Source organism: Marmota marmota, unplaced genomic scaffold (genome assembly GCF_001458135.2).
Source record: "Marmota marmota marmota unplaced genomic scaffold, marMar, whole genome shotgun sequence".
Taxonomy (NCBI): Eukaryota; Metazoa; Chordata; class Mammalia; order Rodentia; family Sciuridae; genus Marmota; species Marmota marmota.
In genome coordinates, this window is record NW_025999925.1 from 8,577,406 (window position 1) to 8,597,141 (window position 19,736).

Sequence of the window (19,736 nt, forward strand, 5' to 3'; positions counted from 1 at the left end):
GCTTTATCTTTGAAGCTCCTTCATATATTCTCCCCACCCCCATCTCTCAGAGCTTAACTCAGTGTCTTGCTGCATAAGTCCTTAATAAATGCAAATGTAAGACAATCTCCTCTGCCATATCATGAGTTCATCTTCTTGGTGCTTTTTGAGAATTCAAAAGACAGACTGGTTTTGATTAAACTCTGTGTCATTCAAAAGACAGCTGGCCATAGTATTACTTTTAAACATATTTGCTTCTGAAAAATTTAAAATTGCCTTAGAGCAGTGGGTCATCTTTAGTTTTTACTTTTATTTTTCTTCTTCTCTTGGATTTATTCAGTAACTCACCAGTTTTTGTTATTTATTTCTTCAAAATATTCATCTTCACCTCTTCTTCTTTATTCCCATGATCTGCCTCATGGGAAGCATTTACTGACTCTGATAATCCCATTCATTCCTCCCCTTTTGCCAATGATTACCTCCGCAAGACAAGTTCAGATCTTTCAAAATAAACCAGGTACTTTGAAACACTCAGTGTCTTCCCAACTTCCAAATTCTAAATTCTCTTTCCCAGGACCTCACTTCTTCAGCCCTCTCTTGCTCTCTTCTCCCTGATACACACAGGTATCAGCTGGCCTCATCTCTTCTGTATTCCATCTATGTTTCCCACTGTGCAGTGGGGTCACTGATGTATATTTTCATCAGACCCTGACTGAGTGCTCTCAGATAGAGGTGGTGTGGCCTTTTTTCAGACCCGAGGATACCCATATACTAGCAGCTTAGCTCCCTGGTGGAAAACTGACTATGTAACTCACTTTCAGGACTTTGGGGAGAATATCATTTTCGACTTCCTGGTCTCAAGACTGACATGAACTAGGATGAGCGAAGCATCATTTATCCAGCCTGCAGAAGACAGTGTGGACCCTTTTCTGAAGCCTGTTCTTGGAACCAGACCAGCTGAGGAAGGATGGGGCTCTAGATCATATACTCTGGGGCTCACCATTAGGGATGTTCATTTAGAATTTCACATTTCAAGCAATGTTGAGGGATTTTACAAAAACGGTTTTGGTGAATCTTGTAGTCACTTTAACGATATTATTGAGGGACCTGTTCACTACATTATTGAACATTTTCTTTATGAGAATCCATGAGATTTTTTTTTTCCTCTCTGGTCTCAGACTTGGATTAATTGAATTTGGAGTAAAATGTGATTCTTATAGCTAACCATGTGTCCCTCTTTGTGTTGGCTGCTCCATAGTCCAACTAATTTTGTGGACTACTTTAAACTAAGTATTCCCAACATAAGGAATATGTGTGGCTGCAGTCCAGGCTTCATCCTACCATTTTCCAGATTTCCTCTGATCTCATCTATCTTGCCTTTTGTTTTATTATATGTGTTTTTGTAATCTACCTTGTTAGAATAAGATGGGGTATAAATTCACATATAAGCACATCTAACTAAAGTTGTAGCTAGGTAATTTATTATTTGTTTATTTTATTTTAGTGGTACTAGGGATTGAAACCAGGGCCTTGCATATGCTAGGCAATTGCTCTATGGATGAGCTACCTCTTCATTTCTTTTTATTTTGATACAGTGTCTCAATAAGTTGCCTCTTGTGAGCCAGCCATGGGCTCTGTGTGTGAGCTATGCACATTTGAGCACATATGGGGACTGAACTGACCTTGTTGCTGTGACTGGGCTGTGTGAACTATGTGTCCTTTTTGCTTGTTCTGCCTGTGTTCCCACACAGCACCTGAGATGGGTGTGGCTTTCTAAGCTGTCAGTCATTTTGCTGACAAGCAACCCCCTGAAACCCAATCCTTTGCCTTATTTGGGTTGAACTTTCTCAAATGTCTTTCTCCCCTAATAAATTGGGTTTCAGGCATGTTCTCTGTCTTTTGCCTACCTCTCTTGACTCCCTTGTGGGAGCTAGGGCCAAGGAGCCATCACTGAACCCCCAGAAAGGTATTTTCTCTCTTTTTCTCTGGTTATTTAGTAGCCAGCCCACCTGGAGTGACCCTGACTGATTCAGTGAACTTGAGATCCTACTGCCTCAACCTCCTGAGTAGCCTGCATTATAGGAGTGCATTACCAAGCTCAGCAACCATAATTATTTAGATAAAAACATAACTCACAATTATTTCTAGATACTATAGTTTGAGGAAATGTATTAAAGGAAGCTTTAAAATATTCTATTTCTATAAGTTAGAATCCTTTATATCTAGTAGTTGAAACACTAGCATAAGATGCGAGGAAAGTAAATTTTAAGGAAAATTTTAATGTTAATTTTAAGGAAAAGCAAATACAAAAATGGTTAATAGACTAAATAGACTGACAAGTTAGGAAACACCAAGGATATTCTAATACACATTCACTCTTTTATGGGACATTGGGTAAAATGTCCTGAAATCAGGACCTATGTGAGGTAATACTGCAATCAGCTTCTTTGTACCACTGAATTGCAATCACAAAGCACTACATGGTATCCTAGTGACTAGAAGCAATTTATGATTTTAAAAATTGTTTACATTTTTTTTCATTTTCCTGTTTTGTTCAAAGGGAATATTTATGATTCAAAACAAATCCTTCTCTAACCCAAAGTCATTGCAGAGGAAAATTGTAAAATTGATTGGGCACAGATATAAATAAAGAAAACAGAAAATTAGCAAAAGTTCCTGATTTCTCCCCTTAGAAAAAAGATGTTACAGGGCTTTAAGCATGCCAGAAACAGTAGAAATTACACACTGCCCCCTCACCAACGCAACATGGTGCCAATAGAAACTGCTAGACAAACTAGTAAAATGTGGGAATTTATTGGCAAAAAGATACCTGAGAAGTGGGCACAGAGCTGGCTGGTGAGACAAGATGACTTCCATCCAAGGAAGGCACTGCTTCTAATCTGACTACTCTATACCGCCTCTGGTGGCAGAAAGTGAATTTAGCAGGGACCATCAGGATCCATCAGAAGGTATAAAAACCTCCCAAGTCGTGTTGTAATTACCAGAGACTTGTTAAAATGTGACATTATGGTCAGAACTGTTGGGAAACACACTCTGAGAAAATATATATCTATTCACATATTCACAGTATTTATCAGGCATTTGGTAGATGCACGGCTTTGAGATATGGATATTGAATCTGTTCATCAATGTGTAATATTTTCCTGCTGTTGCTGCTGGTGTGCGTGCGTGTGTGTGTGTGTGTGTGTGTGTGTGTGTGAGAGAGAGAGAGAGAGAGAGAGAGAGACATACACAGGTGAAAAATGAAATTGTGTTTTGATTCTAAACATTTCTAGGAATATAAGATCTGTTTAGATTTTCGTGTGGATTTTAATTGCCTATTTTTAAATTTCACAGTGTGTGGACAATATACGATGTAATGGTTTAATGACTATAGTATTTGAAGAAAATTCCAAAGTTACTGTGCCACATATGATTAAGTAAGTGCAATAATCTTTTCTCTCATGTTTTAATCAAGATCAAATTGGCAGAGAATGTAAAACCTTGAATAAAATAGTCATTTCAATAGAATTCTGCTTCTTATCGAGAATGTTTGCTGACAGTCATGTGATAATTCATGTTATGCCGTTATAAATAGCAAGGTTATCAAAATGGTTTTTCATATTCATAGTTTATTGACTTATAGGAAAGAAAAATTGTTTTTCATACTGTTACATACTCCATCACTCAGGACAAAATCCTATCAAGATGTTCAAGTTTAATATAAAATATCAAAATAGTGACAGCCAGATGTATCTAAGGTCAGAGGGTGGACCAAGGTGTGGCTGACTTACATGGCATCCTCCAAGTGAGCATGAATCATATTATGCAGATTTGGCCGTGGAGATACATTTAGACTTTGAACACACCTAGCATGAATCAACTGGCTTGGCCATGGTACCTTCTGTCCCCTGCCTTTATCTGCTTTGGACCAGAAGCTATTGACGTTAGGGCTGTTATCCTTCTGTAAGTGTCTCAGCAAAGCAAGTCTTATATCTTAGAGGGATCCCGAAGAACACTGTAGTTTACACTGAGAAGTTACATCAATATGTGCTAGAACTCTCTGTATTACATTTCGTCTCCATATACTATTTTGTTTTCAAATTCAGAAATTGTTTTGGGAGTGTTTTGAAAAGGACCAAATTGTTCCTTACTTTCATTTTTTTTTTTGATTAATTGCTTTCCCAGTTCCAAGAGTAAAGTGCATTTTTAAAAAGCAATTTGGTTATATTTTGCAAAACAAAAGGCTTTTTGAAACCAAGAACATGTTTGACTTTCTTGCTTTCTTGTGTGGATATTTTGAGGTCTGACTTGTTTATTCTAAGACAGTAAATAACATTAACTTTGGAAGGATAACTTTCCTCTTCTGACAGATATTAACTACAGTTAGCATGATCCTTGTGGTACAAGTTTGAGAACTTGTTGCATTAGATGAAGGCAGAGTACATAATAGTAGTACAAAAATAGCTATAGAAAAAATATCATTCAATTAAGGAATGATATAATTTAAAATTATTAGTCAAATCTTAAAATATTTTGGGAAGGGCCATTTTAAAACTCTAATGCAAAAGTTACTTTTGCATACAATTTTATAAGTTTTTAATTTGGTATTTTTTTAAACACCAGATTATTTAAAAATGTATGATGCTAAGATTAAGAACAGGGCTGGGGTTGTGGCTCAGTGGTAGAGTGCTTGCCTAGCATATGCGAGGCCCTGGGTTTGATCCTCAGCACCACATAAAAATAAATAAACGAAATAAAGGTATTGTGTCCAACTACAACTAAAAAATAATTATATTTTTTTAAAAAGATTAAGAACAAATATGGAGTGTGAAGACAGAAGGTCCAAATCATGATTTAAATTTTGGATTTACATCATTGGGTTTAGATTTTATTTTCATTTTGTTTTAACCACAGGATTCCAATTTTAATTTTTCACAAAATGATACATATGATTTTTGTTCTTCATGAAAAGTATTGGTTGAAGGTTAGACAGCCATGAAAGTCCAACTGCTTTTGAGACAGATGTGTGAGTCAGACAGCATAGCGTAATTATAACCCCCTACCCCGAGGGCAGCTGAACATCCATTATACATGCATTGTGTTGACCTAAAAAAAGGTGTGGTGGCACGCACCTGTAATCCCAGCTACTCTGAGTGGGAGGCGGAGGCAGGAGGATCACAAGTTTGAGACCAGCCTGGGCAACTTAAAAAAAAAAATAATAACAAAAACGGGCTGGGGATATAACTCAGTGGTAGAGGGCTTGCCTGGCATGCACGAGGCCCAGCCTGCAAAACAATAGAACAATGATGATGGTGATGATAATGATGATGGTGATGATGATGATGATGATGATGGAGGAGGAGAGGTGGAAGAAGAAGAATCCTTTAGTTTTGTACCTGACCAGTTGTGGCTTTTGTGCCCACAACAGCAGTTTTACCAACATCCATGTCCATTTGCACCACCACTTTCATACAGACCAAGATTTGCTGCCTTAAGAGTATACGATACTTAAACGAGTAGGAACTGCTCTCCTGCTAAGACGAGATCCTGTCTCTTGGGCTATAAGGATTTTCATTTTTTTTAAATATTTTTATTTTAGTTATTTATTTTTATGTGGTGCTAAGGATTGAACCCAGGGCCTCGCACAATGCTAGGCGAGCACTCTACCACTGAGCCCCCTCCCCGCCCCGCCCATAAGGATTTTCTATTAAAGCTAAGAAATCTACACTACACTAGGTGTATTCCTTAAGCAGAGTTAAGTTTCATATATTTACTCTTTCTAGTTCTCCAGCTTCTTTGAGCCTGCTTGTCACTCAATCAGAGGAAAGAGTGTGATTTTGCCATCTCCATTCCACCTTAAATTCTGTTATTTCTGCTACCCTGTACATCTGTCTTCCTGGCTACAAGCCATGAAAACAAAACAAACAAACAAACAAAAAATGTGTTTCAGAGTTAAAAGAAAAATTATCCTGTTGGAACCATGTCTTGTTATTGACAAGGCAGCACTTTCTAAGCACTTACTTCCTTTTAAAACTTACCGATTGTAATAAGTGATTTGGTTTTGATCTCTTACAATTGCTTTTTATGTTTACCAAAATGGAGTTGCTGTGATCCTAGGAGACTTAAGTAATGCATTCTATCTTTCTTGATTGTCCTTTGGGAAATAAAGTAAATTCCAGTTCAGTATAATAAAAGAAAATTAAGTAATTTCATAATATTTAATTTCTTTTCCTTAAAATGAAAACAGTCACAATTTTGAAGGACAATGGCATAATTAGTTTAATTTAATTTTATGCTTCTGGAAACATGTTTTTTTTTCCTCCTAGTGTTTTGAATAAACTAATTATAGTCAAAAGATGCAAAGCTCAAAACTATGATTAGAATGCAAAACCACTTATTAGGTGAAAATATCCCTTTAAATGATGTCTAGCTAAGGCTGTTTTCAAAAAATAATATTTGACCTCAACTCTCTTAGAAAATTGAGGTTTTAGGTGGAAAACAATCAGAGAAAAATTGCTTATTTTCATTAAACCATCTTTGGAATCGATTGATGGATTCAAAAACATCACTCAGGTCTTTTTACAAATAAGAACATTAAGAACCAGAAAAATAAACTTGATTGAGGGTTACATAGTGAGTGGCAGAAAGAGCCACACTATTTTCAACAATCTTAAAAAAAATGCACTTGTATATTTCTAAGATCAATAATATGACTAATGCTAACAGGCTACCCTTAGTCAGTTCCTCAGCAGGAGTCAGCTGGTCATTTAAAATGCTCTTTCAGGCCTTCAGAAGAAGTATTCCCACCTGCACTGAGCATACTTTGGACTGGGAAGTTTCCAGGAGCAAGCTAAGAAAGCTATTGATTCCTCTCTAGTCAAAGGAAATAAATATATAATTTAACATCCCTCGAAGTGCCAAAAGGGCTAATTAAAAGTGCTCACAACAAGCCAACTGATTCTTAGCAGGCAGTTGGCTCACTGAAAGTCACTGGTGCCATATCATATCCTTTTAATTAAATGGTGAAATCCAGGACTTTGCTGATTGCTTGTTACATGCAGCAATGAAGGGGAACAAGGGACCTCAGAAGTGGAAGTGAAGGCTACTGGCAGTCTTCATGGTCCACTAGAGAGGCTGCCAGAGCAGTGCCCTAGGGTGAGGAATGGGGGACCCCCAGGTGAGAGATTCCACAGAATGATAGAAGCAGGGTATTTCGTGGCAGTGGTAGGTATTGTTTAGGGGAATCTGTCTCAGAAGCTATTTTTTAAATGAGAACATTTTTAATATTGCAGAATATTGAAAACATTATGAAAATGTAACATTTTCACTTACAATTTATGATTTAAATTGCATTCTGAAATTTTAAATACATTTATAAGCCAGGAAGAATGAAATGAATGAATTAGGCTTTCAATTCAAGGAGTTAGGAAAAAGAATGAGACTAACCTAGGAAGAAAGTATAGGAAAGAAACAATTAAGAACAGACAGTAATCAGTTAATACAAACCAAGGGAGAGTTGATAAATTAAAGAGCCAATTACAGAGGTCAAATGCCAAATCATATAGCAGTAATATCTATGTCTTTTCCTCCTCAGTGTGTTTTTGGGGGGTCCACTGCTATTTTTTAAGCATGCTTCTGATATTTTTAAGCAAAATTCTCTTTTTAGGGCATAAGAGATGCTTTTCCCCTCCTTAAAGAGGGCTTTTCATTTTCCTAATAAAATATGGTTCAACTAGAAAGAGAAGGAAGCCACATAGTGAAATGAGTTATTATTACATCCTCCACAATTAATTCTAGCCTTCTTCAATTATAATGCCATAAAAATATTCCTAAATATACCTGATATTTTTGTAGCCTGCTTTTATGCCTATGTGTCATATCTGCATGTACGATTGTCCATCTTCTTTTGAATGCAGTGGGAAGCCCACACAGGAGTGAGTTTATAAATTCTGGAGGACTCAGTGGCCGAGAAGGGAGCCTTATCCTGGTTTGGTTAACATGTCCCTTTTTTGCACGTAGGTCTGATGCCCGTCTTCATAAAGATGATACAGACATTTGCTTCAGTAAAACCCTTAACTCCTGCAAAGTGCCCCAGATCCGTTATGCCAGCGTGGAGCGTCTCCTGGAGCGGCTGACTGATTTGCGGTTTCTGAGCATCGATTTCCTCAACACCTTCCTGCATACATATCGCATTTTCACCACGGCCACTGTGGTGCTGGCGAAGCTCTCTGACATATACAAGAGGCCCTTCACCTCCATCCCTGTCAGGTACACCGGGTTTGTCCTTTCAGTTCCTGTGTCACTGTCCACATGAACGGCCCAGGTCCTCAGAGTAGCTCCTAGGGCACTCACTGGCTTGCTTTTGATCTCACTATGTCCCTTGCCCCATTGGAAGATGGTAAGTAAAGGTCACACATAGGGGAAGAAGTTGAAAACCCCGAAGTTTCCAAGTAGCTTTTGCTTGCTTTTTAAAAAATATTTTTATTAGTTATCAATGGACCTTTATTTATATGTGGTGCTGAGAATTGAACCCAGTGCCTCACACAGGCCAAGCAAGTGCTCTACCACTGAGCCACGACCCCAGCCCCTTTTGCTTGCTTTTAACTATTTGGAAGCAGTCTATTACATTAGACTATTCTATTTTTTTTGATGATGTACTATTCATACTTTAATATACATAAGAATCAGCTGGAGGGACTGTCTTATTAAATTACAGGTGATTCAGTGGGTCTAGAGTAGAGCCTGAGTTCTGATAAGTGCCCCAGACACTAGCTGCTGGTCTTTGCAACCTCCGTTTAGTAGTAAGGGTTAGACGATGACTAAAAGGTGTCTGTGTTCCTTTGGCAGGTGCATGACACACATGTGACATTTAGATTAAGGAAAATGCAATAGTAGAAGTGTGATGGTATCGTAGTCTTTAAATGTAGGGAGCATGTTCTTGGATGACAGTTGGGACATCATCATCACTAGGCTGCAATCTGTTAATAGTGTTTCCTGTTATTTTCAGGTCACTGGAATTGTTTTTTGCTACCAGTCAGAACAACAGAGGTGAACATTTGGTGGATGGAAAATCCCCACGTTTGTGTCGCAAATTCTCTTCCCCACCACCACTGGCAGTGTCCAGAACATCCTCCCCAGTGAGGGCCAGAAAGCTGTCCTTGACTTCTCCCTTGAACTCAAGGATAGGAGCCTTGGACCTGACCACCTCCTCGACATCCAGCAGTCCTACCACCACCCATAGCCCCACAGCATCCCCACCGCCGCACACTGGTAAAGTACCGTTGGATCTTAGCAGAGGCCTCTCTTCTCCAGAGCAAAGCCCGGGATCTGTAGAAGAGAATGTAGATAACCCCCGCGTGGATCTGTGTAACAAGCTAAAACGAAGTATTCAAAAAGGTATTATGCAGCACATTGACTTGATCACACCCACTTTTGCTGCCACCTGCTTCCACACCATTCCTTCTGGAACCTTCCCTCCCTTTCTTCACAGCATTTCTACTTCCGCATAGAAAGTAGAATGGATACAATGGCTAGTTAGAAGAGAACATTCCTGTAGCTTCCTCTAGCCCTTGTGGAACCAGGAGCAGAGTTAGTTCTCCTCATTCCCTACAGTCAAAAGGCTCTCTGTAGGCAGTTGTCAAGGGAGAAATAGTACATGTGGGTGATATTAGTGGAGAGTTCTTGGACTTTGGTGTGAGGCTGGCTGGCTAAAGAGCCTACCAGGCTACTTTGTGGAGAGGCAGGATGTGGGCACCCCCATCCGTGACCTTGGCCCTCTGCTCCTCCTCCACCTCCATTTCTGCCCTAAGCACCTGTATTGCTCCCAGCCTTTCCCTGTTGAGCATGACCTAGACAGGAAGCACAAAGATGGCTTCAGTTTAGTCAAGAGGGCAATGATCCATACCATAGTATAAGTATTGGGAGAAAAATCAAAGTGAAGATAGTCTCATTTATCCTTGACGTGGCCAAATGGTTTTTTAAAATCTGGATTAGAGCATATATGATTTTAAATTCTCTAACGGCAATCCATTGCTCTTAGAGGAACGTTCTTCCTCCACGGCTTTCAGATCTTATGAGACTTCAGTGCTCTCTCCCTCTGCAATCCCTGCTCTTGCCAGTGCCCCTCATCTGGTGGGCTTCAGTCACGTTGATTTCCCTTTTGTGTCTTGGGAACATCTTGCCATTCTGGCCCAGGCCTCTGCCTGGGCAGCCTTACCCAATTGAGCTCTATGAACTCTGCAACCTTGTCTGTCTTGTTCACTCCTGCTTCCTCAGTGCCTCGGCCACTGCCTGGCAGGAAGTAGACTTTTGTTAGATGAGGGAATGAAGTAAAACACTCTGGGAACTAACTCAGGGTGCCTGGTGTGTCACCATATCGTCCTCAGCTTGGTACAAGTAGGGGTTGTAGGCGGCGATCCTTACAGCTTTTAAAATTCAATGTTTCTGTGATGCATTATCAACATTGTTTCACAGCCAAAGTAACAAAGAACATTTTTTTCTGTCTGATATCTGATTTATTTGTTGATAACATAAGAATTAGACAACAGATCAGACAAAGTGTTCAGATTTCAAGGAGGATCACCAGATAGGCCCTTGCTTTTCTACCTGCTGGAAGCATCTATGTGCTTTCTCACTTGGATCATTTGAATAAGCTTTCCCGAGTGAAGTATCTGATGGAATTTTAACTGGAGTGGTTGTCATCATCAACAGTAGCACCCTTTTTAACAAGAAATTCTTTAAATTGACAAGTTAGCAACTATGGAGGAGGAAAGGGGGAAGATAATTAAAAAGTCATTAGAACAACAAGCGTCAGCAAAATCACCATGGATTCTTCTAGAAATAATGAGGCCACGGCAAACTGATGAGAGCGTCAGCTGCCTCATCCAGCACCAGGGCTTGGGCAACACTCTGGAGGGATGGCTTATTTCCACCTTCCCCGGGGCCATGTGGCCTGGGAAGTGTGGGGGTTTCCCAACGTGTGGAAAGTTCTTTCTCCTCCTTTATGGGATTGCAATAAAGAGAAGGAGAAATCTCAAGGTAAATGTGGATCCTCATGTTCTTTTGAGTTAGGGGAGCTTTAGGGACAAGCAGATTGGTGTCAGATGTTAGTAACTCTGAGGGTGTGGTGAGATAGCTCCTGGGTCTGGGATGAGGTCTGTTGTTCCACATGTGGCAAAGTCGTTAAGAGTCTCTGTGCCAAGTACTGTGTGTGCTAGAGTTCATAAAGGTAGTGTGTGGTAAATAGGATGGCACCCGACCCCTCCTACTCTACTCATGTGGATATTATAGACACAACTATAAGAGTAGATGATGCAAGGGGTGTAGACAGAGTGCTCTGGAAATGGAAAAGCAGGGAGAACATATTTGGCTGAGCAGAATTGGGATGTGTCTTTGACACGAGCCAAAAAAAATAGACATGGATGTTGGAGGGAGGAGATGGGCCATCTTCTGGACAAAGAGCAAAATGGTCACCTTGACCACATTTCCAAGTGCCAGAGACATCACTGCTCCTGAAGGGGTAGCTTTTGCCCTGTTTTGATGTCATGGTCAGCCTTGTAGAGCAGACCCTGTTATTAGTCTTTTTAAGGCTTTTTAGTATCAAGCAAACTTAAACATACCAATAAAAATGCACCTAAGAGATTTCCTTGACCTCTTTTTCCTTCTTACTATCTCAACCATTTTCAAATTAAGATTGTTTAGTAAACTACATTCACATTAGAACTCTAGAACTTTCTCATTTTGTAAAACTGAAAGTAAACCCACTGAATAATATCTCATTTCTTTGTCTTCAGGCCCCTGGAAATGATAGTTCTCTCAACTTTTATGAGTCCAACTACTTTAAGAAGTTCATATGAGTAGAATCACACAGTATTTGCCTCAAATGATTTAGAGTTAAGTTTTCAAGAGTTAATTCATGCAAATTTTCATAGCTTAGAAATGTCATTTTGCAGTTCCAGATCATGTTAAATGCTGAGCTTCTCCTACTCTGGGTAATGGGGAAACACCAAGATTGTGCACAGGTGGGGTCCATGGTCTTTGATGAAGACCACAGAGCCAAACTCTGCTCCAGAGACACCAGCTTCTCTGCTTCTTGGGCTTCTTAGGCACATCCACCCACTAACACATCTCCCCTTAGCTCTCATTTTTACCATCACCTTCCCCCAGAAACCCCACTAATTCTTCCATTATGCTCTTCATTCCTGTCTACTTTGATCTTTTTTTCTTTTCCCTTTCTATAGCTGTCTTTTAATTTCTTTTTAATGCATTTATTTCCCAACGTACCTAGGAATATTAAAGGTGGTAGTACAAAGAGACACATGGTACAACTGGATTAAAATAAAATAGGTAAGAAAATCAGGCAAGGGGGGGAAAGAAAAGTTATGTGAGGACAGAGGTATGGCTAGTGGCCCTCAACAGCCACTGGAGCCCCCCTAAGTTTGGTTCTGAGCTTCTCAGTGACAGAATAGAGACAGGAATGTAATCAGTTACACAATTCATATCAAAACCAGGAATAGATTGGTTGAACAGGCACATCTTTCCTTGCTATTGAGACTTGGAAAAGAAAACACTGTGAGTGAAAAAACAAAAATGCTTAGAATGAAGACTGGGATTATGATAGATCTTTGGCATTCTCCATAATAGGTAAACAAAGGAACTGTAGACTTAGTTTTTTCTTTCATTCTGCATTGGCATAAGGGCAATACTGGCCATGAATAGAATTAGGGAGATCATGGATGACCTCTTCAGCATGTCTGATAGCTGTGTGTGTGTGTGTGTGTGTGTGTGTGTCTGTGTACACATGTGTGCTGTCTGTGGGAGTCAAGAGGGCTGCTCTGTTAACCCTGTTGTCTAATCCTGAAAATTCCAGTTGGCAAAGAAAAGGGTGACGCTGATCTGTCTTTAATTTGAAAGATGTTCACGAGTGCTTTGCATAATGTTAACAGTTAAAAGTTGGCGAACTTGAGTAAGAATCCTGTGCCAAGAGGTGATACATTTTCTGTTCTTCATTTCAGGATACAGCCCCACACAATCTCATTGTCTAATACCTATGTTCCCATGAGGTCCATCCAAGTCCATTGGTCTTTTTCACTGCTATCCACCTAGATAGTTCAGAGCATGTGCTTTAAGGAAGGCTAATTTCAGTTTTATTGTCACGGCAATGATAACGCCAGCATTATAATATTTCTGGCAAGAGAACTTGAAATGGCATGAAGGAAAAGCAGAGAAGTAGTACATTTCCCTCAAAATGAGACAGGTAATAAACATTTTAGGTTAAAAATATACAATTTAGTTTTCCCCCAACCTAGTTCCTAAATCTGTTGCAGGTTCCCCAACATTCACTAGTGCCCTACCTTCCTGATACCAGGCATTCCCCCACCTTCTTCTAACTCAGGTGTTTCTAAAAAGCTAATCTCAGCCTGACTCAAATTCCACCCAATGATGGATTCTCAATGAAAGACCAATGGCAGACAAGAAAGCAGAGCCAAAGGGCCGCTTGCTGTATTGGGGCCCCACACACCCTGGCATGCACTCAGACCACGGCTGAGCAACTTGTCCATAGCCCACGGCACCAGTGTCTGTTTCTGTGTTCTCAGTTTGAAAATTGCCTGCCTGTGGGCTGAACATGCTCCCGATTTTAGCATTTGTTTGGAGCTCACATCTGCCCACTCATCTTGCAGGCAAAGCTGTTTGCATGGAGCTGATTGAAAGTGAACAAGCCAGAAGGAAATGCTTCCCCACCCCACCATGCTAGCATGGTTTCTTCTCCCTGTAGGTGCCTGTTAGCTAGCAGTATTATTCTCTGCTTTCCTGCTCTTTCAGGGAATTGGGGTTCTGTTTGGTTGTCTCCCTGGCTAATTTTTTGGGTTCAGCATATTGCCGACTAAAGATTTTCTCATTGGTGTAAGAAGAATGAATGAATGGTTGGATCAGACCAAGGACATGCATTTGGTTCTGCTTGCTCTTACAGAGCAGATGCCTTCCATTACTGAGTTTTGATGGAGCTATTTAGAAAATAATAAAACTAACAGCTAAGCACTGATTTTTTTTTGTCTGCATCTTGCATCTTTGCCAGCTTTCCTATAATTATGTCATTCAAGGAAAGATTCTAACCATTTCCCTTCCCCAGCTCCTTTGAGTTGCTAAAGATTGAGATTATGGCCATATTTCTAAGGGAGTAAATTATATGCAAGTGTAAAAATGTCTTTATATGAAGTCATTAGGGATTTTGTACAGTTAGTTAGTGAAATCTTGAATGGGATGAAAAGAGAAGTAGTTCAGCTGACCAGGGTAATGAAGATTAGTGGAGGTGAAAATTAAATTAGATCAGTGGGAGTTAATGAACAGCCTACGGAAAAAGAAATGGAAGAATTGTTAGACCTTTGTTAACTTTTTGGTAATATATTTCCTTGGAAGAACATACACGGAGTTATAGTCAACAAACCAGTGGAAGGGGTAAAGAAATGTCATTAGCAGTAGCGTAAGTGTGACCTCAGAATGATGGGACTTTTATTCTAGGGATATTAGCTACAGTAAAGAAGCTCAACAGTTCACTTAAAAAATTTCCACATGCTCTTGTTGATCTGTAGCTATAGCTCAGAGCTACCCAGTAGAACTTTCTGGTAGGATGGAAATGTTCTGTACCTGTGCTGTTCAATAGTGTAGTTGCTAGCCACAGGTGGCATTGAATGGCATTGAATGTGGCTAGTCCAAATGGACAACTGAAATATTTCTTTAATTTTGGTTAAAATAAATTTACATAGTTATATTTGGTGAGTGCTGCCATTTTGGACAGTTCAGCTCTAGATCTCTTAAGAGCTCCCAGAATTTCCTTGGGTAGGCATATTGCTAGAAATTCGAACTTTGGTTCCCTTAAGAATGTGACCAAGGCAAAGAAGTAATGAAGTCCTAATTTGAATCCCATTCTGGTTTATAATCTGAAAAAAGACCCTCTTTCTCCACTCCAAGAAAGCCAAACATTCTAGAGGGCAGGTGATCCATCGCTTAGCCCCCTGTTCTTTTTAACATCTGTTATTGATTGGATGGAAGGGACTGGCCAGGGTCAGTTAGGGTCAGCCAAGGCTCAACAAGGCCAGATGGATACCATTAGAGAAGATCCATGTTTAGTTTTAGTGTCATTAGCATTCTGTTGTGAAGAATGCCCTGATTTAATGTTAAAGTCCTTTAAAATGTAGACTAATATGAAACGCTCATTTCCATAATGTACTTTTCCATTTCCATGCATGATACTAACAAGAAGCTCTGGAATTCATGGCTTGGTTGTTGAAATCTCTGCTGTTTTACAGCAGCAGTCTTGGAGTCTGCCCCAGCAGACCGAGCAGGAATGGAAAGCTCCCCAGCAGCAGATGCCACAGAACTTTCACCTTGCAGGTCCCCCTCGACTCCCCGGCACCTCCGCTATCGCCAACCTGGAGGTAAGAGCTCAGAAAGGCACTCAAATAGAAAAGGTATTTCTGGTTCTGAATCTCTGCTTTGCTTTACTGTTTTATTCCTCTAAGAACATTTTAGTATAAGTTGTAAAATCTAATTGGAAATGAATAATGTAACTGTAGGACCAAAGAGTGGGAAAATAAATGATTAGAGAATGTATCTTCAGTTTGATGGATATTTGTTTGTTCTCATGATTGCTTTGCATTTTGTATGGAATAATATGAATCAGAAGGCATGTCTAGCTTATGACTAGGAATATCAGTGCCATTTTACCAAAACATGGCCAGATTCTGATTCCTTAACATGAGTTCAAGAGTAGTCTATATAAATAGGCTCATCTGGGATATCACAATTTGGGGAAATCTTATTAATGACACTCTTACATCTAAAATAAAGTTTATTTGCATGGGAACCCAACATTATTGCTGCAGGAAAAAACCGGTATGTTTTGTTTATATACGGTTATGAAATTTGTAAAGTATGATCCTGTAATTTGAAAAATCAGAGAAAAAAGTAGGAATCTTTCATATTCTCGTTTTCCCCACTCACTGCTCCAATAAATATATCTAAATAACAGTTTTTTTGAAATTTTTTTTATCCTTAATCCAATTATTTCAAATCAGAAGAGAAAATTATACAATTATGAAACAAGATTCACCCCAAGGTAACTCTAGTAAAATGCAGAGGCATTTTTTGACTTTCATATTCATGCTTCAAGAGCATTTTGGCCAAAGATAAAGTGCATGACTCCAAGTGGGCATTTCATTTGTGGCCTATTCCATTGGTGGAAGCTGACTCCAAAAGCAGCTAGAAGGGTCAGGGATAGGTGTTTGTCAGAAGATTTACCTTGATGGATGTCAGCTTCCAGGGCTTTCAGGCTCCTGGTCAATTATGGATCGCTCTGCCATTTAGGTGTTCCTGGTAAATGAAGGTGACAAGCTAGACCTTCCTGGCATGTCATGAGACTACTATGGAGTTAGACAAATCCCTCTACTATTCTTAGAGCCTTGGTCAACCCAGGTTTTGGCAGCTTCTTGACCATTGCCATATAGGGCAAGTCCCTTAGGTTCACTGCAACCTAGAACAGTTGTGATCAAAGCCCAGGGTAGCAAGATTCTATCAAAGCAAGAGTTAAATGCTGTTCACTTTGTTACTCTTATGAGAGCTGTTTTATATTCTTATTATGTGTTTGTATTCACAAATAAAATTTTAATTTACATAAAGATTATTTGAAATTATCATCCTTTTCATGGCTTAACTGAACTCCCCTTTTGTGGGGATTCTGGGAATTGAACCCAGGGATGCTCTACCACTGAGACAGGGTCTCACTAAGTTTCTGAGGCTGACCTTGAATTTGACATCCTCTTGCCTCAGTCTCCTAAATTGCTAGGCTTATGGGTGTGCACTCCCCCCCTCCATGCCCAGCTAACTAAGCCCTTTGTTTCTTCCCCAATATGACTAAATTATATAGACAGGAATTTAGGAAGGAGGCTGAAATCTGTGATAATGTGGTAGATCCAAATGGGAGAGAATAGCACCTGTTTCCTCATTGTCTAGCCAACATTTTGCCTCTTTACCTATCTACTTGCCACCTGCTTTTGTGCTTTCATTAAGCAGTACTTTGCTTCTTTCTTTATTTAAAGCATGCCTGTATAACTTCAGGATCAAACTAATAAAAATTCTTCAGGTCAGAAGCATAGCAGAGTGTTTCCACTAAAAACCTAGGGGAGGTTGGATCAGCATTATCAGAAACAGATTCAGAAATGAAAGGGGCTGCAAAGACTGCTCAGGCCACCCTTTTGATGTTAGAAGAGCTACACTTAACACTTCCCTACTTTTAAAGGTGTTTTGGAAAGGTAATACTATCAATAAATGATGTAGAATCTTTTTAAAAATATTTCTTTATTGAGATATAAGTCACATACCATAAAATTCACCCCATGAAATTGGATAGTTTAGCAGTTTTTGTGTATTCACAAGGTTAGGCAAATGTAACTACTGGTTAAATCCAAAACATTTTCATCACCCAAAGAGAAACTCTGGATCCATCAGCACCCACTCTTTATTCCTGTCTCCCTCCAGTCCTGGCAACCATGAATCTATTTTCTGTATGGACTCACTTGTTCTGGACATTTAATATGAAGGCAATCATACAATATGGGATCCTTTGTGATTGGCTTCTTTCCCGCAGAATAATACTTTTTGGATTCATTCATGTTGCAGCATGTATTAGAACTTCATTCCTTTATTATGACTGAGTCATATTTCCTTTTTGTTTATCTGTCTGTCAGCTGATGGATGTTTGGTTGTTTATATTTTTTGCTACTGCGAATAATGCTGCTATGGATCACGCACAAGTTTTTGTGTGGATGCATGTTTTCCCCCTCTTGGTTATGTACCTACAGTGGAATTCCTGATGTACAGTACTACTGTTTGCCTATTAGTGGGGACAGAACAGGGCTTTTGGCCCAACCCTTCATCCAGTGTAGGAATAAAAATGAGAATTTTTCATTCTAGAATAGTGTCCAGCTGCCTCATCTTTTCTATTCCTTTCTTTTAAAATAACCAGGACAGACAGCTGACAATGCCCACTGCTCTGTTTCGCCAGCTTCCGCTTTTGCAATTGCCACGGCAGCAGCAGGACATGGGAGTCCACCAGGTGAGTAGGGAGAGCACCTGTGTACAGACACATGGCAATTTATATTAAATCAGTGGCTCCCGACTGCCAGAATCCTAATAATGATGGGAGCTTCCAGTTCCTACTCTGAGTCAGTGTGCTTGGGTTAAGACTCATTTAAATAAGCACCTTCAGAAATCCTGTGTTTCGTAATGACATGGATGAACCTGGAGAATATGGTGTTTAATGAACTAAACCAGTCATAGAAAGACAAGTACTGCATGATCTCATTCACATGTGGAATCTAAAGAAGTCAAACTCACAGGAGCAGAGCATAGAATGTAGTTCCCAGGGCCTGGGGTGACCGTGCTGGATGAGTGGGGAGATGTTGTACAAAGCTCACAGAGTCTCAGCTCAAAAGGAGGAGTAGTTTCGAGAGATCCATTTTACAATGTGGTGAATACAGTTAATAATTATGTACTGTATATTCGGAAATTGCTGCGAGTAGATTTTAAATGCTTTCACCACAGAAAAAGGTGAGTGATAGATGTTAATCAGCTTGATTTACTGATTCCACAGTGCATGCACATATCAAAACATCATGTTGGACCCTATAAATATGTACAATAAAATTGAACAACTATGTTAATAAACAAGCATCTTCAAGTGAGTGTCCCACGGGTGGTTGGTGGGCCACACTTCTGAGAAATCCTGTATAAAAGAAGGATTCGTCACTACTACCCTGTTCTTTTATTGTGTTCTGCAACCATTTTAGCCAAGTGACCGAGAACAAGTTGCATTTTAACTGAGTCCGATGCCAAAAGCCTGTGCCGAGTCGAGGGGGAGACTCATGAAGGGGGAGCACTGCTGGAGCTGACTCACGGCTCATTTCCTCTAGCTCCACGGTTCCTTCTGAGTTTCTGTCAGTTAATGTTCAGGGTAAAGAAGAGGCACTTAAAATAAAAGCACCGTGTTTTAATAGATGAAAATTATATTCATTATCACTGTCCTCTTCTCTCATAGGCAAGGAGGACATTATGTTAAAGTGAATCTGTAAATGTTAAACCAGACCTGTTTTCATCTGCACTAATCCTGAGGGTTCCAGTCGAGGTGGGTGGGCTCTTGAGAGGTGGTGTATTTTCCTCCTTAGGCATTTCACCTACCATGGAAGAGTCCTTTTCCAGAGCCCATGAACCTGTGTTCCAACAGAAACTAGAAGGGATTATCTGTGTGATTTATTAGAAATTGCAGAAAAAAAAGAGGTGCTCATAATGAACACAAATTACCACACTAATTTTATATACCCCATCTAAATAGAAATTTTGCAGATTTACCACATTCCACTTCTTGAACACTTTGCTACACACACTTCAATGGATGTGGTCAAGCAAATTGGGGTATTCTTTGCTCCAAATATTCCTGAAGGCTTCTTCCACCAATTCCATTAGCATGACACAAAGTAGCCTATAGTGATTATATCGTATCACTGATATCTTGTCAATGCAGTTGACTTCTATTGTTAATTGCATTGTATAATAATAAACACTTTTCTGGTGAAATAATAGGGGACTCTGCTACACTTTCATCAGAATAAGTCACCAGTTGTGGTTTTTGAAGACCTGTTCCTGTCTTGCATTCTCACAAGCTAGTCTGTCCTTGGCAAATGAGTCAAATACAAGAGCATCCT

The 19,736-nt window shown here is 39.7% G+C and overlaps 1 protein-coding gene across 2 annotated transcripts in view; it reads left to right on the forward strand.

Annotated features, from left to right (window-relative positions):
* Window positions 1–19,736, forward strand: part of Rasgrf2 (Ras protein specific guanine nucleotide releasing factor 2) — a 238,540-nt gene that overhangs the window by 126,255 nt on the left and 92,549 nt on the right. The window contains exons 13-17 of one of the 2 annotated variants that reach the window (XM_048800210.1): window positions 3,337–3,419; window positions 8,002–8,250; window positions 8,990–9,378; window positions 15,291–15,416; window positions 18,002–18,091. In XM_048800210.1, the coding sequence (XP_048656167.1) occupies window positions 3,337–3,419; window positions 8,002–8,250; window positions 8,990–9,378; window positions 15,291–15,416; window positions 18,002–18,091 (937 nt within the window). Of the gene's footprint in view, window positions 1–3,336; window positions 3,420–8,001; window positions 8,251–8,989; window positions 9,379–15,287; window positions 15,417–18,001; window positions 18,092–19,736 lie in introns of both variants that reach the window. The other variant, XM_048800208.1, reaches the window with a different exon arrangement.